Raw genomic sequence first — 24,505 nt, 5'->3', positions numbered from 1 at the left:
TATTTTAGAAAGAAACAGAAAGTGGCAGCAACAATACTACCGTATGAGCATGTGTGTAGTGCACAATATACAGAGGGGAATCACAGTGGCTCTCTGTGACAGCGGCTTTGTTGATATTTTGTGTCACAAAAAAACCCACACCCCGTGTATTATTTTGATCTCACCCCAAATACAGGTAAATACTGGTATTTTGATCTTCTGATTAATCAAAGATTATTTTTGTGATTAACGCAAAATGGTCTGTGGTTTGTTCGTTACTACATTGCCTAAGCTCCTGCCTCACCAGCTAAGTATACTGTTCACTGGTAAAATCCAGATTTTATTTTCCCTTGTTCTGCTTTTTCAGTATTAAAATGTGTGCTGTTCCTGAATAATTTTTTCTTTTTTTTCACCACCACGACTAACTTCCCGCTGCACTCTTCCTTCTGCCTTTTTCAGTGCTATCTGCAAAGCTAAAAGAGAACAAGAAAAACTGGTTCGGCCCCAGTCCTTATGTGGAAGTGACAGTCGACGGCCAGTCCAAGAAAACTGAGAAATGCAACAACACCCACAGCCCCAAATGGAAGCAGCCGCTCACTGTGTGAGTCCAAGCACCAGCACTCATGATAATATGAACTTTGGTATTCTGTTGCTAACTCGTATAAGACCAGACTCGTGTCAAACTGTATTTTAAAATGCAAATGCTCGCTCTGCTCTGCTGACTGCATGCTTGGTTTGGGATAGGGAATTATAATGTTCGCAGAAACTAGTTAGATTGTTCACAGAAAACATCTTGCAGGGCAATTTCCTCAGCTTTGATAGACATCTTACTATTATTATTATTATTATTATTATTATTATTATTATTATTATTCTTCACTCTAACATGTTAAATGTTACCAGTCTGGGTGCTCCCGATAGCTAAAAACCCTAAATCAGTTTTTTACAAAAGGTTTTACTCCAGCATATATTTGTGTGTGCACACATTGAAGTTAAAGAGACCCTATCCCTCTTTTTGGGGTTTTCCCTTTCCTGGAGTTTGTTATATTGGTTTGTGTGCATGTTAAGGGTCTGCAAAGGCTAAAATCATATAGTTCCTTCCAGAGGGAGTTTCTCTCCCACACCCCGCTGAAACAGAAGTAGTTGGAGAATATATAGAAAGAGTATTTTTGCCTAATAAAGTTTAGAATCTTAATTGAAACAGAGGAAAGGTGAGGTAGAATTCAAAGCGAATCTAAAAGTCTGTTGATGTTGTTTGTGTCATAAACAGTGGTGTCTGTTCACAAGACTTGCACATTTTCATCAGAGTTTAAAGGAAGGGATTGTTTAAAAGAAGGGATTGCGAAACCATTGTTTCCCGTTTAGCATTTCTGAAGAACTATAGCTTGATAAATGACTGCTGACTGAAGTATTTTGGCCTTGCTCATCATCACTTCCTCAGAAAATCTGCCCAGACCTTGAAGAGTTTCTCCAAAGCATACAAACGCAGACTCCCTTATTATTGTATGAAATTGCCGGTGTAACATATGATTTCGATCGAGATGCTGGGCCTGCAGCAGTTTTCTTTTCCAGTGAGTCACCAGGAATTCAGGAAGGATTTTTTTCTCTGTAGTTAAAATGTCGAGTTCAGGATAATAGTGTGTACAGTTTAAAAGATAGATATGCTATCTGCAAGTGGTTTGCACTTAAATGTAAAATGCCTCACAGTGGTGAGTGTGTGTATGTATACAGTCCTACATATTCACACATCATGTCCTCTTAATTTTAGCCTTTCAAGGATCTTCTGACCTTCCCAATATAGAGTGCTCCAAGGTGGCCTACTTATTGTGTAACAAGTGTTTACTATGGGATGTAATCAGACCTGACCCGACCAGGCTATAAATGATACATTAACTAACTCCTCTGCTATTACCTTTAGAATATAGTGGGAAGTCTGGCTAAGTTATGAGGAAAGAAATAAGTTATTTACATTAAAGGGGCCCTTTTATGCTTATTTCAGGTGAATATTTTTATTTTGTGCCTCTACAGTGACACGTTTGCATGCTTTAATGTTCAAAACGGTCTTTATTTTTCTCATACTGCCTGTGCTGTAGCACCTCTTCTCACCCTCTGTCTGAAACCAGAGCCCAGTCTGCTCTGATTGGTTAGCTGGCCGGCTCTGTTTTGATTGGGTTACCGCCTGAGATGTCCTGCCCCTTAGCATCATGCTGTTACATAGTGATTTTATTTTGTTACAGAAGTAAAAAAAAGTTCAATCAATGTGTTTCAGGCAGAGGAGGGAGTGTGTGGGAGAGAAACTCCCTCTGGACGGAACTGTGGGATTTTAGCCTCTGCAGACTATTTACTACACCAAATCTATACAACACACTACAGGAAAGGGAAAACCCTAAAAGCATAATAGGGCCCCTTTAAAGTAAATGCCTCTAAAATGGGATGGTGGTGAAAGCTGTGAGATTAATCTAATTTTGTAAGCTGTTGTTAACCTGCAAGAAACAGCGTCTGAGGGCTTCTTAACATTTAACAAACTATTAATGTGTCATACCCACTTAACGGGAAGAAACTCAGCTATCAGACAATATTAACCATTTTTAGCTAAATGAAACGCAAGGGTAATACCAAGCCTCTGAGTTAAGCGAAAAAATGCCAACGCACTTAGCACAGAACTCACGGTCGAAATATTGTATACTTCATCGTTTCTGCACAAATGAAAGCTGAGATTCCACCGATTCCAATGGTATAAGTATCATCACTCCACGACCAAAACTCAGGGCAGCGCAGGCGAAACCAGACAACACACAACTTAGCTTTATGGGACCAAAACGGCAAATACGTCTTACCTTTGCTGTTTTCTGATCAAAAGTTGTGTTCAATGGCATTAAATCGATAAAAACTCTGCTGAAGGTCAATCCAATGTCTCTGTGTCACATTGAAATGATTACTGATAATCCATCATAACATTTTTGTCAAAAACTGAGATTTCATATAGTGTATGAGAGCTACAACCCAGCTTCCGGTTTTGGGCATGCTGCGCTCATTCACCAATGGTAATGTTTAGATGGATTTTAGGAACTTCCCCTTGATTCTATTGGCTCTAACGGTTAAAAAGTGGTGTCAATCACCAACATCGACCAATGGGTTCCAGAGATATGGCAAATCCACCCATGTGACCTCAGAAGCGTTTTTTCTTTCTAAACCTCTCTAAAAAGGTCAAATGTCACTTGTTTTGCATCAATCTTAATACAGGGTACTTATTATGTTATAGTTTGGATTCCTAAATATTTTAGTCTCCAATCCCATCATTCAAGGGTGGTTTTCACTATAAGTAATGTTTTTTCTTTTGGACGGACACTATAATTTACATTTTTTTACTATGTTCAATCTGAATAGACTTTAAAATAAAAAAGTTCTATATTGATTCTGACTTTTCTACATCCAACTCACAGGTGTATCATTGCTTTGAGAAAAAAGATGATTAATTTACCCCTTTTAGAAGTGGACATCTGTCCTCCGTTAGTATCGATGCATTGCTCAAATAAAGTGAACCGTTTATTCCTACAGGATTGTGACTCCGTTCAGCAAACTGGTGTTCCGTGTGTGGAGCCACCAGACTCTGAAGTCCGACGTGTTGCTGGGCATGGCCACACTGAACGTCAGTGACACGCTCAAGTCTAACGAAATGAAAAGTGAGTGGGAATCATGTCTTTACAACAGGTGTATTTATTCTGGTTTCTCAGCTAAATTTAATTTCATAAGGCTACAGTTAACAGATCATGGAAGTGTTATAATTTACCCTTTTGCACCTATCGGTTCCCATGACATCCCTAATGTTGTGTTATCTTTAGAAATGTGTAATCAGACACACATTGATCAAAACATCCCATAGGTATTCATTCAACAACTTCTATGCTAAACAGTGCGTGTTCTGGTTTATCTCAGAGTGTAGGGGTGTTTCCTTTGTTTTTCTGAGAATGAGGCTACAACCAGCTACCCGCTTCCTCTTTCCTTTATTTCACAAACTAAGAATCAACACGAGAGGTCTTGGCAAAGGCCTGTCTGGGATCTATCTGATGTGGTAGATGACAACATGTAGAAAGTACATTTCAATTTGAATTAAAACATTTGAGGCTGCTGAGGCTCCTTTTGTAACGAGTGAACCCTTAAATACAGAAAGTGTTTTAATGCCGACACTTGGTTTATCTGACTTTTTTAGAGCAAAACTTAACATTCCTTTAATACTAGGCAGCTGATTTTTGTCATCCCTTTTGCAATGGTAGATATTAGGTTATGTTTTATTCTTAGACCCTGTCCAGGTGTGTTTAAGATGGGGCTCTGGGTTCTTATTCACTTATTCACATAACTGTTATCATAAATAATTTGTCATTTGACGTTTTTGGTATCACAATGTAGTACAAACATTTAGTAAGGACTAAAATCGCGTCGCTGACCATGATTTTTCTAATTTATTATAATTTAAAATTGAATTGCTCCCAACTGATGAGAATAACATATATAATACAGTTGGTATTTGTTGTGGTCCCCAAGTTGCTAGAATGTCAACCCATGGGTAATTTACCCTACACATTAATTCCTAATGTTAACAATCTATTTGTACACGGCATTACCTACTGTCCGAGAATGCACCTTTTCTCAAGTTATGCTTGCATCATTATAGCAGGCGTAATATTTCACTTGCCATCGTCTCACTCGGACCATCTTGTGTTTGTGTGGTCTCTGTGTAGTTTCTGAGGTGGTGCAGACCTTACAGCTGTGTACAGACAGAGACCAGTCCGATGTGGTGGGAGACCTCTCCGTCTGCCTGGACGGAATGACTGTCGACCCCGAGATGTTCGCCACGGCAGAGGCCGACCATCACAGTGAGTCACAGACCCAAAGCCTGTTAGAATATTCTCAAATGTAGCTTTATTTGTTGTGAGAAAAAGTAATTAAAATCCACGCATTTAGTCAAAAATGTCAGGAAAGTAAGAAATGAGCCCATTTCTAAATGTTTTTTAGAAATGCCAAATAATGTCTTTTAGAAATGCCAAATAATGTCTTAGTTGTGGTTAGAAGGAATAGAATCCATGGGTTCTAAAAGGGACATTTTATTCCCTGAGGATGGGAGTGTTTTTATTATTTCTACATGCTTGCCAAAATCTATGCCATATGCATAGCAAAGCCAGAAATGATAAAAAAAAAAATATATATATATATATACAAGCTAAACAAATTTTTGTTTTATTATCATGAACTTCTGCTTAAAGACCCTTTGGGCAAATTGTGTAATAATGGGCTTTATGACTAAAATGTGAATGTTGTGTGTTTTTACTCCAGGTACATCAAACGGGGATTCCCAACCCAATGGGGATCATGTCACAAGGTGCTGTCGTCAGTTGATCTTAACGTGTCACCATTTAGTTTCTGATATTTGTATTAATCTCCGTGTGCTCTTCCTGCTCCCAGGCGGAGTCGAGACAGCTCCCCTGCTGTGAGCGTGGACGGTGTCGAGCACAGGTCTTCTCCCAGCGGACGGAGGTCGGTGCACAGCGCGGGGTCTCCCTCTGTGTCCTCAGGGGGCTCGAGGCCTCTACGACCCCCCCGGCCCTCCAGACCTCCTCCTCCAACCCCGCGCAGACCCGCCTCTTCACCAGGTCAGACATTTATTGGGGAACTAGACACTTTTCAACTGAGAATGGGAGGAAAGCAAAGGTCGAGTGCTCTTCTTCCTGACTGTGTAGTGTGTCACATAATAATTGATGTCAAACATTTACCCGCTAGCTAAATTGGAGTTGGGCCAACACTCACAAACATGAGGAATAATTTGATGTAGCTGAGTCACACGAGGCAACACTAAGGAATAGCACAAACAATATGGTGGCAATGTGTCTGTGAAGGGAACAATAGATCCTCTGCCCGCTTTGCTGAACATTTATGTTTTTGTTCTATCATTCCGGTTTATCTGAAAATAATGGTACATAAGTAAGTCTTAAACCCGGAAAGGAGTTAGCATTTAAGCTCTTCCGGGTTTTATTATCTCAAAAACAATGTTTTTTTTAATGCGTTCCTGGTTAGCTGCCTTAAAAAGAGTCAATGACATTCAATGACTTAGTAAATTAGCTTTTTACTTCTCCCGATTGCATTTACACCTTAATAATTATAAAAGTGTTATTTATGATGTAAGACAGGGGTCGGCAACCCGCGGCTCTCAAGCCGCATGCGGCCCTTTAAACCCTCTGCTCTGGCTCCCTTGAGCTTAGACAAAAATAAGAAGGAAACAAAATAAAAGTATTTCTAGGATTATTATTATTTTGTTGCATGGTTGAAAATGTTTCGTATTTTGAGGTGATACTGTGAAACATAAATAAAAAACAAAACGGTTTTAATTAGGTCAACTAAATGCGTCACATCCTGCTACGGTCCCGCACCAGCGCCTTTTCTTGCAGGCGAGTAACCTGACCCCCGGCTCGATGAGCAAACTATGGATAAATCAAATAAAAGAAAAGTACCGGAGGAACACAGGATTTAATTCTGCGTGAACAGAGTTATATGCTTTCACAGCAAACGATGCTGGTTTACCGGTATGTAGAGAGAAGTTGTCAAAGGTGATGCAGCCTTTATGTATCGAGGAGAAAAACGGAAGAGGAAGACAGTTGACGATCTTCAGTCATAATTCAATGGGGTATGCAATTTATTTCAGAAAACACTTTTTGTTATATTCCATGGAATGCTCTTAACGTCCCGATAGCAATGAATATATTAAATGCTTTGACAATACATACAAAAATTAATCTCTGGAAGCCGTAGTACTGTAAAAAGCACGACCAATCATTTTAGCCGGCCCGGCTAAAATAACTGGACGGCTTACCTGCCTGTCAGCCTTCCATCTGTGCACAAACTTATCTCGTGCCCTCATTGGTCATGTGCGCGTTCGTGTGTGTTGGAGGAGGGGCTCTGAAAGGAAGTCTGAAGGACGGTTGTGTATTTTCAAATTCTAGCGCACTCGAGCTGGTTTCTCCATTCTTACCTAACCTACCTTTAACTCTTTTTAGGGTGCAGCTATATGTTTTATTTATTTCAAAGTGGGCCCATTTTAATTATATCAGTGCATGACATTAAGGATTTTGGGAGATGGCCCTGTGGGCCATCTAAGCTAATTTACAGTTGGCCCTGAGCCCAATAGAGATTGCCCTGAAAAATGCGTGCGGACGAAATGCAACGAAGGNAGTCGTCGTCGACTAGAGAGAGAAGGGCAGTCTACTGATAGTGAGCGCAAATACAGGTATAAACTAGTCTAGATCGAATCGAAGATCGATTACCTTACCGCTGATGGCGATGAATAATTTTCTGTGCGATTTGTTATTCCGGCAGCGATACGTGGCCATCCGGTGTTTCATATCGGCGTCGTAATACGTAAACAAATGCCTACGGGCGTGCGCCCCTTGGGCTCCGTTATGGTTGTCTAGTTGCGTGTAGTTGGGTATGTCGCGTAGAGAAAGAGTGTAATTCAACAATCTGATAAATCTTACCTTGATAAGAAAACAGACAGTGTAGAGAAGTAACAGACAGTGTATTCCACCGCGTTGCACTCCTCTGCCCATAAACACGATTCCTTAATAACACTGGCTTCTCTAAACTAAAAACGGCCGTTCGCCCGTTGAGCCAATACCGATCTTCTAGGGCCAGAACACATTTGAGAACGCTCTCAAACCCGACTTACAGTGCGACCGACTTACAAGAGCAAAGCCCGTCCGTCGGATAAGCAAATGCTAAGCCAATTGTGAGTCAACGGTGGTCGTCTTACTACCACTACTTCGTATTTGATAGATAACTTAATACAGTCTTACTGTCCCCTCACACTAACAACTTATCCCCACAATCGCCAGGAACACCACAAGTTTCGTCTTACTGTTGTGACTATCTAGTGGTACTTGTGGAGTGACCAAGATAAAAAATACAGTGTCCGTGCAGTTGCACCGAACAGCGCTCATCTTTCCAGCGGTGCTACGCGAGGACGCACGCTCTATGTCCTACAAGCGGACGTCCACAAAAGACTAATCTTCAGACTACAAAGAGATAGACTTATACGACTCGACGGTAATTAAACATACAACGAGTACAATTGACGACGACTACACAAAGGCCCTCGGCGAGCGCAATGTTGGCTCTCAAGTTGCCGTCTTAGCACTGCAGTGAGGGCGCGGATCGGCCCGGCCCCGCCCCCCGCGGGGTCGCGACTGCAGTATAAATGTGGTCTGCCTAGCGGAAAAGATCGGTATTGGCCTTGAGAGCTGCAGCGGCAAAAACATACGAAAGCGCCCATACGCGAGCCGAGGGAGAGCTACGAACGAGCCAGACGCAGCCGAGTCGAAGCCGTACCTCGCTGCCATAGAGCAGAGCTGTTCGAAGTGGCGATCTATTGTAATGTTTGTAAAAATTGTCCCCGTATTATCACCCAAGCATTGTATTACAAGAACAAAACCTGGGTCAATGTCGAACTACATTTACAAAGATGACAAAAAATGTAGACTACTTCCGTCTAAACGGAAGTAGTCTACCCTCTCACAAGAGAACCGTTGTCGAATTGTGGTCATAAAGACATACGTATATAGGTTTTCGGGCATTGTGGGGGCCTAGAGTTGGTTAGTGGTGCGCCACGTCGATATAGTATGTACACACACTATTATTCATTCGACACGCAGTTCTGCATGATCACATGCAGCGGTGAGCGGACAAAACACACACCTCAGGTTAGAATATCACACGTAGCTATTTTAATTACCTCTCAAACTACCGTAACTAGTTATAGATATGTTTAGTTTGACTGTCGGGTCACTCATTACTGGATCCGCGAGCTGCATGATACTGGCATAATAGATTGCCCGATCGGGCAACCAGCAGGTGAGGCTTCATTGCCCGAGCTAAATACTAGATGGCCCCGGGCCATCGGGCAGCCCTTAATGTCGAGCCCTGTATATGTTCTTTCCTTCAAATGTGTAGAGGAGTCCCCAAGTGCTGTGTTTAATTTATTTTAAAGTAGGCCTGTGTATTATTTTTCATTCTCCTTATAGGAGTTCTTTGTTTCTTATTAGAGGTTAACAGTTTTATATAATGTAATAAATAATAAATGCAAAAAAACTGTAGTTTTTATCTGAAATAACAATAAATACAACTTTAAAAGCTATCGAGCTATGAAATATGTTTTGCAGCTCCAGACAAAAAATGTTTTTCGAAAAGGGAGCAAAATTGCTCTTTTGGTCAAAAAGGTTGCAGACCCCTGGTATAAGACATTACATTAATGGTAATATGTGGAGATTATCCTGCTGAACAGAACGTGTAAGTATAATACACATGTGTTCGCCACAGGTCTTATTTTCCTATTAAATCCAATGGAAAGATCCCAATGGCTTTTGTTGAGGGAGAACTTGAAAAGCTAACTTCCGGGTCTGCAAACATATATACGTCATCACTACACCACTCTATCAGCCATCATAGTCTTATGATTTAACTCTCTGCAATGTCTGAATCTTTCCTCAGCATCTTCTAGTAATGGCTCTGCAACAGCTGACGGCAGTGACGGTCAGTCGGGTTCTGACACACCGGTTCGAACCCCGGCTTCAGGACCTTCACCGCCCCCAGGACCCTCACCTACCCCAGGACCCTCACCTGCCCCAGGACCCTCACCGGCCCCTGGATCGAGTCCATCGGTGGGCTCGGAGAGAAACTCTACAGCGGCCCCCAGCTCCGGGGCTGCGGCCCCCAGACAGCCGGCCAGCAGCGTCACCCCTGCTGTCACTCCAAGTGTCCCCGCTGTCAGCACCGGGCCCCTGCCCCCAGGGTGAGCCATCTTTAATAATCTTTGCAGAAGAACTTGGGAAGGTTTGGGTCAAAGTCAAGTTAAAACAATATCAATGAATGCAAGTTTATTGTGCAATAGTAGTATTATAGTGCTAGACAACTTTATACATAAATGTATACAAAAACACAAACTTAAGTAATACAAAGTTCAAAATGAGAAAAAAAGTTGATGAATCACTCAGGGGGGTGTTTTGCAAATTGGGTCAGCTTTGAGACAAAAAGTTATTCAACTCAACTTTTTCACCACCTCAACAAAAAAAACCAGCACTGAGGCACAGTTTATTGAGCATTTCATATTTCCTGTGTGGATAAAGAGAATCTCGGAGTGTGAGGATTGTCGGAATACCTGTTTGTTTGTTTAAGATCTTTTTCTTGTTGTCTCTATTGGGTTTCATTCAGCCTGTAATTCCGCAAATTCTCTTTAGAGCTCTTTTAGTACGTCATTGTGACAACATCATAACCTTCACCGGCTAGCTGCTGCTTTTGTATTAGGTTGACTCATGTTGTGAATTTGTTTACATCCATCCATCACCTTAACGGCCGCGGTTGTGCACCATCACCTAATATCCTCCATCTTATTGCCATGTTTAATCTAGGTGGGAGCAGAGGGTGGATCAGAACGGCAGGGTGTATTTTGTCGATCACGTGGAAAAGAGAACGGCGTGGGAACGCCCTGAACCACTGCCCCCTGGGTAAAAAGTCCTTCCCTTTACATTTTCTTTTAATGACAGATTGTTCTTTTGGCTGAGGTTTATTGGATTATTTTCATAGGAAGGTAACTTTTAAATGAAGGGGTCTCTCAATCGTAACATTGGCTCATGCCTAGTTTTAAGATCTTCATCCCAAATGTTTCCAACATTTGTAAGAAATACTCGTTTTAAGCCTCACTTTTATTCAACACTTTTGAGATCTTGGGCGTTCATTCAGGATGATGAATTTTAGCTATCGCACACCTGGATCATAAATGATCAGAGAAAAAAGCAGAGCTAAAAAATGGCAATTATTAATGTGCAATTGCTTGAAGTATTTAACCCGTTTTTAATTTGTTTGATTTGGAGAGGAGGGGGCGTGCGAATAATTCAGCTGCAATTTAAAAACCTGGAGAAGCTGACTTTTCATTATCTCTTGCTACATCAAAACGCCACCAAACTCCATCTTTCGTTATTGTTTTGAGTGAGGGACCCTTCGATTATTACATATAGCGCAATTCATTACAGCTTGGACGATTTCTCACAGAAATCATCGAACAATGTTTTTTTTTTGCCACATCTCATCATCACAATTCAGACTTAATTGATGCTGGCAGACAGAAAGCATTTCATCAGGACCGATTGTTTGAGGAAGACAGAAGAGATGGAATAAATGTATATATAATAATAATATATAATAATTTAAGTATTTTCAGAGTTTAGGGACTTTGTCAGAAATCGCTACAGGGTAACTTTAACTGCCATACAGTTTTTTATTTCACAAGCAGTTTGTCAATGCTGTTTGTCCTGATAAGTCATCAAATCCTACATATTAGTGCAGTGTAAGACTATATTGACTCTGATCTCTATCTGGGCTGTCTTAAGTGTAATTTGCTGAGAGCAGCATGTGGCTACCTGCGTCCTGTGCCATGTTCATGTACCACATTGATTATTTACTTTAATCTGAAGCCTTGACTCATTTATTTATCCACGCTTTTTCCATACACCCCATTATACTGGTAGGGTGTCTGCAATACCACCATATTGTCTTTCTTAACACGTTTGCTCTTTTTCTCTTCTTCTTCAATGGGTGAAATGGTTTCAATAGGGCAGAATGACTTTGAGAGTCTTCTGTTTTTTACCCATGCTCACTTTTCTCCTGCTGTGTTCCCTCGATGTATCCGTCCTCAGCTGGGAGCGTCGTGTCGACCAGATGGGGCGGGTCTACTTTGTCGATCACATGACCCGGACCACCACGTGGCAGCGGCCCACCATGGAGACCGTGCGTAACTATGAGCAGTGGCAGCACCAGCGCAGCCAGCTGCAGGGGGCCATGCAGCAGTTCAACCAGAGGTTCATATTCGGGGTGAGGACTTCCTCTTTGTCTTGTGATACAATGTGGTAATATAGGTTTTTATTAGCTAGATTAGAGCCGGCTCAGCCTGTAGAATCTTGGCTTTGGAACTGTAGGGTTGACGGTTCAACTCCCAATCTGACCAGTTACAAAGCGCCTGAACACTGCAGCATCTAGCAACCTCCAATAATAACTCATTTGTACATGTCTTTATGCACATATGTCCTTCTACTTCTCCTTATTCTTCTTCTTCTTTGAGCAGCATACTTGTTGTCACCTCCAGATGTTTGCAAAATTGAGATGTTTTTACTGGAAATTCGGCTAATGCTGATGTTAGGTTTATGTTTGTGACGTGAGGTTAATGTCAAACACTACCGCTTGTTAAACAACCAACTGGCTTTAAAATTTGTACTGATATTTAACCCTTTATGTTATTTTTCTTTATGTGAAGTCACTTTATTTTCCGCATCAAAACGCAAAATATTGTAGATGTCTTTTAAGATGCTTTGAGATGTATACAAAATATTCTTTCTCTCTGCTGTGCAGCTACAAGAGCAGGTCTCAGCCACTCAAAATAAGGAGTTTGATCCTCTCGGGCCTTTGCCACACGGATGGGGTAAGATCTTTTAAAGCTTTTTCAATTTAAATACACCGGCTTAGGACAGTCAATATGCACCATTCAGTTAGCTAGCACCATCTAGCTGAGCCTCTCATCTATCAAAATGTACTAATGTGTTTCAAAAGAACTTACATTTTTTATTATTTTACAGCTTGTTGTTTAAGAAAAGAAGCTTCCCATAATGCATCCTAACACTCACCAAGCAAAAAACAATAAGACATCTGCTAAATCTGAAGTCCACTCTGATTTATTTCAATATGTAATTATCCTCTTCTGGCACCTGTTGGATGGGGGCCTTATCCTTTGTTATTGCAGACACGTTCACTTGATACAATATTTATAACAACACAACGCAGGAGGGTGTATCTTGTTGTACCAGAAGAGTAGTCACATCTCACTTCAAATGATGATATACCAATTAAACCATTAAATATTAAATGAAATACCATTCAGAGCAGTGATGATTTTGAGTGGTGGCTATAGAACATAGGTTATGGTTAAATACAGACAAGGTGAAACAAAAAATCCCTCCATACTTAAACGTCTCGCAAATTATTTAGTTGAAGGACTTTTAAATGTATAATTTATAACGCTTTTGCCAAAAACGTCTTAAAACAATTGGAATCATGTATATTTTGTTGAGTTGTGTATTGAAATTACACCAGATATCTTTCAAACCAAGAGGAATCTCTCCTTTGCTCATGCTTCAGTTTTGTAGTCTGCCAGAAGCTGTAATAATTAGACTTTTTATTACGTTTTCAGCCACATTTTTACGCTACAATGTTTTGATAGTGGTTGTTTTTAACTATATATCGTATGGTGGGCGGTGGTGGCGAAGTCCATAGGGACTTGGCTTGGCAACTGGAAGGTCACCAGTTCAAGTCCCGGCAAGACCAGGCTACCAAGGTGTCCCTGAGCAAGGCACCGTTCCCTACACTGCTCCCCGGGCGCCGTTCCAAATGGCAGCACACTGCTCCTAACACTAGGATGGGTCAAATGCAGAGAAACAATTTCCCCATGGTGATTAATAAAAGTACATCATATGTAACTGTGATGGATTTGAATCATTGGACGTTTTGATTTTAAGTTAGCCCAAAAGAGACCAGAGATCATATTGGAATCAAGAATGATTTTGAACATGAAACGTATTAAGTGTTTTTACAAGTTTTACTCACCATGTTAATTTGAACGTCTGGATCCTACATTATCAGAGACACTACCTGACAACATAAGTTGCAACTGCATCGACGAAACACAGATTTCTAATCTAAAACTATTTTATTGAAACTCTTAGTGGCACAACATTACATATTTTGAATTTAAAGATTGTTTTAAAATTGAGAAGGAACCCTAAATTGCCGTCAGTGATTTGATGGTATACACATTGATAATAATAGTAACTAATTCTTCCAATGTTTTTCTTTTTGTTAATGTGTCCTTTCAGAGAAGAGAACAGACTCCACTGGCAGAGTTTATTTTGTACATCACCCTACGCGAGCAACACAGTGGGAGGACCCACGAACACAGGGGTTAGTATTCATATTTGAAAACCATGTTAGATGAAAATGATAATATAGTGCATGTAGCACATTGCATGCATTATTTTAGTTTTTTCTGAAAGGGTCCATCACTAAAGATTGATCTTGTTTTGTTTTTTCAGTTTGCTGAATGACAAGCCTCTCCCTGAGGGCTGGGAGATGAGGTTCACTGTAGACGGTATTCCCTACTTCGTGGACCACAACAGGAGAGCGACCACGTACATCGACCCTCGCACTGGAAAGTCCTCACTGTAAGTCCTCTGCCATGTTGTTTCTCCTACCTTTAAAATATTCAGACTTAAACATTAACCAAACAGTTGTGCAGTGATGGCACATTTTTGTTGTCCAGCTTGGAAGTAAGCGTCTTCTGCAACAATGAGATTTTGGAATATTACAGAAAATAAGATCTGTGGCTAGCAGTGTTGGGCAAGTTACTTTTAAAAAGTAACTAGTAATAGTTATAGTTTCTACTCTCAAAAAAGTAACTAATTAGTTACTAAATTATAAAAGTAACAAGTTAGTTTACTTTACTTTAAAAATAATAACAATAAAAATACAAGTTGTTGTGTTGTTCTGTGGCACAGTAAGAGAAAAGACAACTCCCCATCATTGTAGCAATTATCATTGTGAAATGTAGTGGAACAATAAAACAAAAGATATGTTTAGGCATTTTGACAGGCATCTTTATTTTAGCCTCAACAATCAAGTTCTAAGTAGTGTACTTGTAGTGCAATATGAAATAAAAACAACTACACTCTTTTGGCAGTAACAATTAAATAAATAATAAACTGTCAGACTGACACTGAAGACAAACAAACTATTTTCAGCCTCACAAAAACAAACTAACAGTGAAATAATTTACCTCACAACTGGCCATTTAGCATAAACAAAATCAATAATGGTGGATAAACTTAAGAAGAGGTGCTTTCAGCCTTATAAGTAATCTCCAAGTTGTAAATGCGCTGCTGTTCTCGCTGATATTTGCATCTGCCATTGTGTGTGTGTGTGCTGGTGGTGGGCGTTGCCGTGTATGTGTGTGTTAGCAAGTGTTTGTGTGTCTGTGTATTTTCCCCATAAGGCAAGACTCGCCCAACTCTGTCTCTGATTGGCTTACCCTGAAATGTCACCCCGCGTTAACCAATCATCACTCCTTTCTGGTCACTTTTCCATGGTACTGTGAGAGGACATCACTGTATTCGCCTGTAAGTTACATCCGAAGGGAGATTCGGTTCAGTTCCATCACATAATGTAACGCAGTAACGCACCCATTTAAATCACAGTAACTATAACGGCGTTACTGAATGGGAATAGGTAACTAGTAACGTTATTAGTTACCGCAAAAGGTAGTTGCGTTACAGTAACGCGTTAGTTTGTAATGCGTTATAAATCATTTATACTAGTAGGGCCTTCTTGGATACATTTTGCCGGTAACATTCTGGCTTTGGTCTTTCCAGCTCATCTGCATACCATAAATGAATGAGTTAAAAAGAAGACAAAATATGTACCTAATGCTTTTTTTTCCAACCCAAAGTATTTTGCCTATATATGCTTTTCACATTATTGAAAATACATCACCAGGCAGCTCTATTCTACCAGATAGTACTGTTTACACAGATCTTTGACTAAATGATTCACTGTCTCTGAAATCCTCCTTCTATTTTTACCACTTGTTATGCATTATCCTGACGTGTTGTCCTTTCAGATGTAACCCCTCAGTTGAGTCATGATTATAAGTCCTGAGCATAACAGGACTTGAGAGTGAATGCTTTGGTTACACTTGTGGAAAAAACAGTTGGGTCAATGTGACAATATGAACTGACAGGATATCAACACACTGGCCAATTAAGCTTTAATATATTCACACTTAGGTTTTGTGTGTTATTATAATTTGTTTAACAAGAAGGTCACTATGACAGCTCAGACGTACACCTAGGCCAAATGACAAATCTCGCGATGGTAACAAAAGTGAGATAAAAGCCATGCGTTTTCAATGTGTGATTGCGTTCGTCCTTGCCGCACATTGTGATGGAAAGCTCTGGATCAAGGACTCGAAACACAAAAGGAACTCAGGAGAGCTCGACTTGATGGCAGACACTAATACAAACTCCTAAGTATTTATCTAGTTCTAGACACAACTATTCTCAAGGGAAGAGAGAAAGTGGCAACAGAGGTCGCATGCCTGAACGGTGACTATAGGAGTAGAGTGATAAACTGGGTGAAAGGCAGAGGCCTAGGAAAATGTTTTCCTCAACACACGTTACATCCTTCCACCAAGTTTCATTACAAATGTCTAAAGTTTTTCTTTATGCTGAAAATCTGATGAGCAAACTAGACCAAAACAAAACCTCCTTGGAGGAGATAACAATTGAACAACAGAGGGAAATGACAAGAAATATATACGCTTCAGCTTTAAGGTAAAAGGATACTTAGAATCTTCTGTCTTCTTTGCCTTCACAGTGAAAACGGACCTCAGATCACCTACGTTCGGGACTTTAAAGCCAAAGTACAGTACTTCAGATTCTGGTGCCAGGTAAGAGTCGTAACCGTGCACGCTCTTATAGGATCAATGTTTACTTAAACTTAAAGTGAAGTTCTTCTTTGGGCCCATATTTTCTTTTCCAGCTGTAAAATAAGCATTGGTGAATGTATGCCTTATTTAGAATATGATAATGTACTGTAATTATTATTTTGTAGTGCATTTTGGACATTTTTAGGATAACGTCTTGTTTATTTAAACATTTCTATTGGAATTCTTTGAACATTTTGGGACATTTTACCTTAATTTTATTATGTTAATGTTGAGATTTGTATTTAGTTTGATCTTTATATTGCACATTTGAACTTTTAGCTTCTTTAATTAATGTGAATAATCCTATTTTATCTTTTTTTTTACATTTTGCCTTAACTTCTTGTATTTAAATAAATATAATTATTTAATTATGTTTATCTTGTTTTAGGCATGTCACAAAACCCAATTTGATTCCCCATAATGAAAAAAGTATTCTGATTGTTGGTCCTTTGAGTCTTGTCATACATTCTATTGCTCAATGCAGTCCTATTATGTTCCTTATACACTGTGCAGTAACAGTATGTGTTGCCATGTCACAAAGAAATCATGTTTGATGAATGCTTCTGATATTTCCCCTTTTCCCCAGCAACTGTCAATGCCTCAACACATCAAGATCAGCGTAACCAGGAAAACCCTGTTTGAGGACTCCTTCCAGCAGGTAAAGTGTCCCAAACATGACACACAAAGTTTACGTTACTACAAGAAGTTTTGCTTTTACACTTAGGATCATTTTTATGATCAATAATCTGCTCTCTATCAATTGTTGTTGAGATTGCTCTTGGCTCTTGAAGGCTACTGTTTTGTAATAGTCACTACATCACCAATCTCTAAATTCATTGTCTCTATTTTAGATTATGAGCTTCAACGCTCAAGATCTGCGAAGGAGACTTTGGATCATCTTCCCTGGAGAAGAAGGCCTTGACTACGGAGGCGTTGCCAGGTAAATTACACTGAACAAAAATATAACGCAACACTTTTGTTTTTGATCCCATTTTTCATGAGATGAACTCCAAGGTCTAAAACATTTTCTACATACACAAAATAAACATTTCTCTCAAATATTGTTCACAAATCTGAAAAAATCTGTGATAGTGAGCACTTCTCCTTTGCCGAGATAATCCATCCCACCTCACAGGTGTGGCATATCAAGATGCTGATTAGACATCATGATTATTGCACAGGTGTGCCTTAGGTTGGCCACAATAAAAGGCCACTCTGAAACGTGCATTTTTGCTTTATTGGGGGTGTCTGGTGGGGTCCAAAAACGAGTCAGTATCTGGTGTGAGGGTTAGGATTAGGGTTAGGGTTAGGGTAATGTTGTGAATCGAGTGGCCTGTGTTCGTCGTCCATAACATACGCCTGCCCATACCATAACCCCACCACCACCATGGGCCACTCGATTCACAACATTACCCTAACCCTAACCCTAATCCTAACCCTCACACAGATACTGACTGGTTTTCGGACCCCCCCAGACCCCCCCAATAAAGAAAAAATGCACGTTTCAAAGTGGACATAAAGTACACTTCTCAGAGTGCACCAGAACCTCTCTTTGGGTGTTGTTGCTTGGTGTGGTGTTCAGCATCTTGATATGCCACACCTGTGAGGTGGGATGGATTATCTCGGCAAAGGAGAAGTGCTCACTATCACAGATGTTTTCAGATTTGTGAACAATATTTGAGAGAAATGGTTATTTTGTGTATGTAGAAAATGTTTTAGATCTTTGAGTTCATCTCATGAAAAATGGGAGCAAAAACAAAAGTGTTGCATTTATATTTTTGTTCAGTGTAGATAGTTGTGAATATGTAATCCTGAGTAGTGAAGAAAATGTGTTATGGTGCTTTAAGAAAGTTATTTTGATTGCAGTTGACTTGGTCCTCCTCTCAATAATCATTTTGATATTTTGATAAATGATGGTGTTGCCTGTCGGGTTTGAGTCTGTCCCTTTCTTATGACTCTGCTCTCTTCTCTTGCAGGGAGTGGTTCTTCCTGTTGTCCCATGAAGTTTTGAACCCCATGTACTGCCTGTTTGAATATGCCGGCAAAGATAACTACTGTCTCCAGATTAACCCCGCCTCCTACATCAACCCTGACCACCTCAAGTATTTCAAGTTCATCGGACGCTTCATTGCCATGGTGAGTCGCGCTTTATGCTTTGTGCCGGTCATTGTGTCCAGGAAGATTTGTCACGGACAAATGGGGGAAAGTCCTGTCAATAGACTCCAGAAAAAAAACAAAAAAAAACACCAGAATTGTTAACTATCTACCTCAGCTTTAAACCTTACAAAAAATAAGAACATATACTTCAAATTGTGCTTGGGGGGGGGGTTTTCCACTGGACAATATGACACATTTTAACGTGTTGGACTTCAACAGATTTTTTGGTCAAAGTCTGATAAAAACCAGCTAACGGCTAATGCATTAGTTTATAGTTTTAGGGTTTTCTACTGTTCAGATTACAGAAAGAAAGCAAAGTGTGTTTCTGTCCGTCAGGCTCTTTTCCACGGCAAATTCATCGACACTGGTTTCTCACTGCCATTCTACAAGCGCATGCTCAACAAGCCCCTGGCCCTCAAAGACCTGGAGTCGATCGACCCGGAGTTTTACAACTCGCTCATGTGGATCAAGTGAGTTTGAGTCGACTTTTTAGATTAACACTCTGAATGTATCAGACACCCTTGACTAGTTTTCAGCATCTTGTTGAATGTACTCTTTGTGTTTGTGGATGATTTTATTTTGTGATGTCAGACTATGGCTCAGAAGGTCCATTGGTCACACAATCCACGGTTAATCCAGGTTGAATCATAAGCCTTTGAGAGTGTCTGAGGCAAGTCTGCTAAATGAGTCAGACTATACAATAATACAGCTATTTGTAGAAATGTAAGAGCATAAAACACACCTGAAATGACAATGATTAAGCAATCTCATAGAATATTTGTGTTTAATTAATCAGAGCAGCGATATCTCAATGTTAGTTAAACTTCATGGACAATAAACACACACAATCCGGTCGGGTTGTTGAAGGAAAAACTCTCAAAAAAAAAAAATGACAAGTTTGATTTCACAACAAGAACATGTATTTTACCCAGAAAAGTCCGTTTTAACTTCCATATTGACCGGTGGGATTTTAATATTAGTATGTTATTATTGATGGAACTTCAAGAAGAGCTCAAGTTATTTTAATTCTATGAAACCAATACAAAATGCACCATTTTCTATCAAATCAAAGAGTCTGCAGTGATGCTGATGGCACACATATTAGACCAATGAAATCTAATCAATTTGATTAATAAATCATGTTCAGTGAGATTAATTGAAAAAAAAAAAAAAAGTACCAAGTGTGGTTAAAGAATTAGCTTTCATACAAAGTCTTTAAGGTTTTAAAAATTCTTAATATTAATAGTTCTTCAAGGTTATGGATATCCCTGTATCTGGATACAAAATGAACAGATTTTTAAACATAATCTGGTGTTTAATCTCCAAAATCATATGAATGATCATAGTGTGTTAACATTTTAGGGATAACAACATCGAGGAGTGCGGGCTGGAGATGTTCTTCTCCGTGGACAAAGAGATCCTGGGGGAAGTCTCCACCCATGAGCTGAAGCCAGACGGAGGAGAGCTCCAGGTGACGGAGGAGAACAAGGAGGAGTACATCAGGTGGATAACTGATCATTTCACTCATAAGTCACACAGATATAATGTCCAGAGGGTTTTACTGTAGACCACTTTTGCAGTGTTTCTGACTGGGNCAGAGTGGAGGCTGTCCCGAGGGGTGGAGGAGCAGACTCAGGCTTTCTTTGAAGGCTTCAATGAGGTCCTCCCTCAGCAGTACCTGCAGTACTTCGATGCTAAAGAGCTCGAGGTAGAGAACAACCTGACACTCTTATTCTTTACCTGAAAGTGCTGCAAGAAATGCAAGCTGGTTTCAAAGTAATTATTTAGATTAATAAAACACATATTTTAATTTGAATAACATGTTTTCTGTTGCAGGTGATGCTGTGTGGTATGCAGGAGATCGACCTTGCAGACTGGCAGAGAAACACCATCTACAGACACTACGCTCGCAGCAGCAAACAGATCGTCTGGTTCTGGCAGGTCAGCATTCACCTAGTAAACTTTATTATTAACGTAATGTACGGAGAAAGATCCATAGGGGCCGTTTTCAGACAAAATAACTACAGAGAAATGTGCATGCTGCACAAATGCATTGTTTTCACCTAATTTAAAATGGTACATTTGTATATTTGTGCATACTAGGGTCACTTCACATTCTTGGCATTGCATATCTTTGGTATGACAGGAATGCTGCCTTTATTCATGATGCAACTTATCCAATTTTTTGTAAACTGACCTCACTTAATAAAATGACCTGTTGTGACCTTTAGGATAATGACAGCCTTATGAAACTTTACAACTGCAAACCATAGACTGAGGGCTTTCCTAGATATATTGATAAGATGGTAATATGGGGGTTTCTCCCAAAAAATGCGATTCTCACTGTAATCTCGTATTGTCAAATGTCAATGGATTTTTGCATGGTTTTAGCAAGGTCTTACATTCTTAATATGGTCATCTTGAGGGATTTATGACCATTTATATACATTTTTGAAGAAGAAAAAAATCTTGCACCTTACCTCTGTAAGAAATTGTATCAGTCCAAAAACGTGTTGTGGTATTGTGTTTTTAAATCATTGCATTGAAGCAAATCAATCAGCAGTGAGGTGGTTTACCTTTTTTGGTTTATGTTTAATCTCTCTATTCATTATTGGTAAAAAACAAGAAAGAATACCGAAACCCGTCCTTTCTGTTTACACAATGAATAATTGATGTATGTCTAATGTGTGATTGTATACGTTTTCCTGGACCTTTCAGTGTTTTAACCAGCCTGCCTCTTGTCCCACAGTTCATAAAGGAGGCGGACAACGAGAAGAGGATGAGGCTGCTGCAGTTTGTCACAGGAACCTGTCGCCTGCCTGTAGGAGGCTTTGCCGACCTTATGGGTAAAACATGACTTTCTTTAGTTTTAGCTTTTTACATAAGTTTCTAACTAAGATTGTAAAGCTAGGTATCGGTGAGATCTCACTGTGTTAGTCCCAGTTTCTTGTCTATATATTTAACTAAATAAACGTTTATTTTGACTTTACAGGAAGCAATGGTCCCCAGAAGTTCTGTATCGAGAAGGTGGGAAAAGAAAACTGGCTTCCCAGAAGTCACACGTGGTGAGTTCATGCAAACTTCAAGAACCTGCAGCAGATTGACTCGGGGTGAATCAAACCTAGAGGCCTTATTGTTACTTAGCAAAACAAACTGATGAATAGCTCAGACTTTCGCTTCAGGCGACTTTATGTCATAGACCTTTTCAATACATTTTACACAAAGCTACAAAATACTATCAACAATGTATTTAAAGCAGTGAACCTAGTGATGCAACCCATTTCTTTATCCTCTTCAAACTGTAACAAGTACAAATGTTCATACCTGATAGGAAAAGGGGTCCAAACTAAAGAGAAAAAAGGTGGTGACATTTTTATTTTGCATCCCTCAAGATGATAAGCACAAGCATACCCAATAACAGAGTGTAGAAAGTATATTTATTTTCAGTTAAAGTGCATCTGACAGGCAGCGAAAGAGATCACATGACATTATTCCAAAAACGTTGTCGGTGGATGTAAATGAACCACTCTTATGGACTTAAGGAATATAAAGAACCCAGGCATGGAGACATGTTTGGACTTTATGACCACTTCAGAGGTAGGGAGTCGTTATTTTTCCTTAATTCAAATGATCAACACCTCAATGCTCCTGTTTTAGGTCAAACTGAACTGTAAAGAACCAATCTGATGATGTTTAGCCTAATTGCGTGGTCAACTAAGTCTGTTAGTAGCAGTTCATTGTAAGAATTTGTATTTTTACCCCCTTTAGTTTGGTCTCTTAGCTTGGTAAGTTGTTTTATTGGGGATCTGCTACAAACATTGACCTCATAGCCCAAGGATTAATGAGTATTCTTTCAGAGTCTTGTACGATGCTCATTCCGCTCTTACTTTGATTAATCACCGTCTGGGGCAGAGCCCCCGTTAGCCGGTAATTACCGGACGACGACCGGTAAAATATGCTGAAGACCGGCAAATCTAAATCTCTCCGGTCAAAGCGTCCGGTCAAAATACATTTCCCCTTAGCGCAATACCGCATCAGTTGTGCAACTTGCGCCACTTATGTGACAGACAAAAGAGCATGTGACAGAAAAGAATAGTCAATTCTAACTAACACTTAATATGGAGAAAGAGATGTCCTGTATGTAGTGCTCCGTTTATTATTCCCGTGTTATTGTAAATTACTGTACACTTTTGAATAGTTAATCTACTATTATTAGTTTGTTTAATATCGAATCATATCAATTTGTTTTAAAGCTCAATAAATAACAAAGAAGACCTTTGACCGGCACTTTTCAAATGTTGGCCGGAAGATTTAAACTTTAACGGACATGTTGACCGGCAAAAAAATATTCTAACGGGAACTCTGAGGTGCTGTCTTCCTTGATCTCAGGAAGGCTTTTGACACTGTTGACCACCAAGTGCTCCTTACAAAGCTGACTCATTTCAATGTCGATACATTGGTTTAAGTCTTACTTATCGAACAGAAAACAGTGTATTTTGGTCAACGTTGTTTTGGTTGAAGTGACGTGCTTTTGTGACGTGCAACAACATTAACATTAACCTTTCTGTTGGTCGCTTGTTAGCAGACCCTTCATGCGATGGCAGAGCGAACAGGTACAGGCAGGGCCGTATCCAGGATTTCCTAAATACCAAGGTCCAAATATGTTAGGGGGGTTTGGGGGATATCCCCCGAGATTTTGGGGATTTTATGATCTAGTTAGGTGCTTTTTAAGTCCTGTGGGGGGTCACAAATTGGATAATATATTGATTTCGAACCGTGTCAGTGGGCTGCGGCATCAATTATTGTTGAAAGTGTAATGCATAAGAATCAGTTGATTGTTACTATTAATGATCTGGACATGCAGAAGAGGCTAAAATGATCACAACACATTGTCAACATTCATTTTCCATGTCTCTCTCCTTTCCATAACCTGCAGCCTCTCTTCCATCTTCTTGAGTCTCTCTGTCTTCTTCCTGTTCATTACTCTCTCTGTCCTCTACTATTTCTCTTTGTTCAATCTCTCCCTCGTTGTTCACTTTTTGCTCGCCTCACTTGTCGCTCCTGCCAGTGAATTAAAAGCAATTAAGCCATTTAGTTCATTTCACTTGTTTGCATTCTTTTTTTTATTTAAATCTGTTTTGTTTGATTCTCAAAAGAGAACAAAGATGTAAGCAAATTGTGTTTTATACAATTGTATGTTATTATGAAATCATAACTGCAATAGATATATGTTGTTTTACAATTATGCCTATTGTAAATTAAGACTATTGTTATATATATAGATATATATATATAAATAGATGGGGTTATTAAGCCTACATTATTTTGTGTGACTGTACCTGCAGTTCCTCCCTGACTTCCATCACTTTCTCTCTCTCTCTGCCTGTCCTGTCTCTTCCTTACCAAAGCTGAGCTTCGACTGACCTAGTCTTTTCATTATATCTGAGTCAGTGTAAAAAGAAAACAATACAATATTATATCTTCAATGTTTTACTCAAATTGAAGTGAAAGAAAATAATTACAACCGTTCTGTCTAAAGGTCAATCCTCTCTAACATTGGATGATGTGTAATTCACTTTAGCTCTCTAGCTAGTTTATTCACTGCAATTTAAACCAAAAGTATAGCTGCCAATATAGAGTTCTAGTGTGGCTGAAGGTCGTATCCACTGCTGTTGGAGGCCGTACTCCCACCTGTTGGGTGCTTACTGTGCGGGGAGCCTCTCTTGATTATTGTGGGACAAACCGAGA

At 39.7% G+C, this 24,505-nt stretch overlaps 1 protein-coding gene across 1 annotated transcript in view; it reads left to right on the top strand.

The window, feature by feature from the left end:
- The first annotated feature begins 235 nt into the window (after positions 1-235).
- The window catches only part of LOC104950384 (E3 ubiquitin-protein ligase Itchy-like), a 27,811-nt gene continuing 3,541 nt past the window's right edge, over positions 236-24,505 (top strand). The window contains exons 1-22 of the mRNA XM_010776902.1: positions 236-245; positions 439-580; positions 3,538-3,662; positions 4,719-4,853; positions 5,311-5,356; positions 5,440-5,627; positions 9,511-9,811; positions 10,428-10,523; positions 11,712-11,886; positions 12,421-12,490; positions 13,938-14,022; positions 14,154-14,282; positions 16,489-16,561; positions 17,187-17,258; positions 17,452-17,540; positions 18,577-18,736; positions 19,094-19,227; positions 20,120-20,269; positions 20,354-20,465; positions 20,594-20,698; positions 21,507-21,603; positions 21,750-21,822. Of these exons, the coding sequence (XP_010775204.1) occupies positions 236-245; positions 439-580; positions 3,538-3,662; positions 4,719-4,853; positions 5,311-5,356; positions 5,440-5,627; positions 9,511-9,811; positions 10,428-10,523; positions 11,712-11,886; positions 12,421-12,490; positions 13,938-14,022; positions 14,154-14,282; positions 16,489-16,561; positions 17,187-17,258; positions 17,452-17,540; positions 18,577-18,736; positions 19,094-19,227; positions 20,120-20,269; positions 20,354-20,465; positions 20,594-20,698; positions 21,507-21,603; positions 21,750-21,822 (2,567 nt within the window). The remainder of the gene's footprint in view (positions 246-438; positions 581-3,537; positions 3,663-4,718; positions 4,854-5,310; positions 5,357-5,439; positions 5,628-9,510; positions 9,812-10,427; positions 10,524-11,711; positions 11,887-12,420; positions 12,491-13,937; positions 14,023-14,153; positions 14,283-16,488; positions 16,562-17,186; positions 17,259-17,451; positions 17,541-18,576; positions 18,737-19,093; positions 19,228-20,119; positions 20,270-20,353; positions 20,466-20,593; positions 20,699-21,506; positions 21,604-21,749; positions 21,823-24,505) is intronic.

This window comes from Notothenia coriiceps, unplaced genomic scaffold, assembly GCF_000735185.1.
Source record: "Notothenia coriiceps isolate Sejong01 unplaced genomic scaffold, NC01 NC01_scaffold00017412, whole genome shotgun sequence".
NCBI classification, from domain to species: Eukaryota; Metazoa; Chordata; class Actinopteri; order Perciformes; family Nototheniidae; genus Notothenia; species Notothenia coriiceps.
Note: the sequence above shows the minus strand (reverse complement) of the source record. Positions and strands in the feature narration are given on the sequence as shown.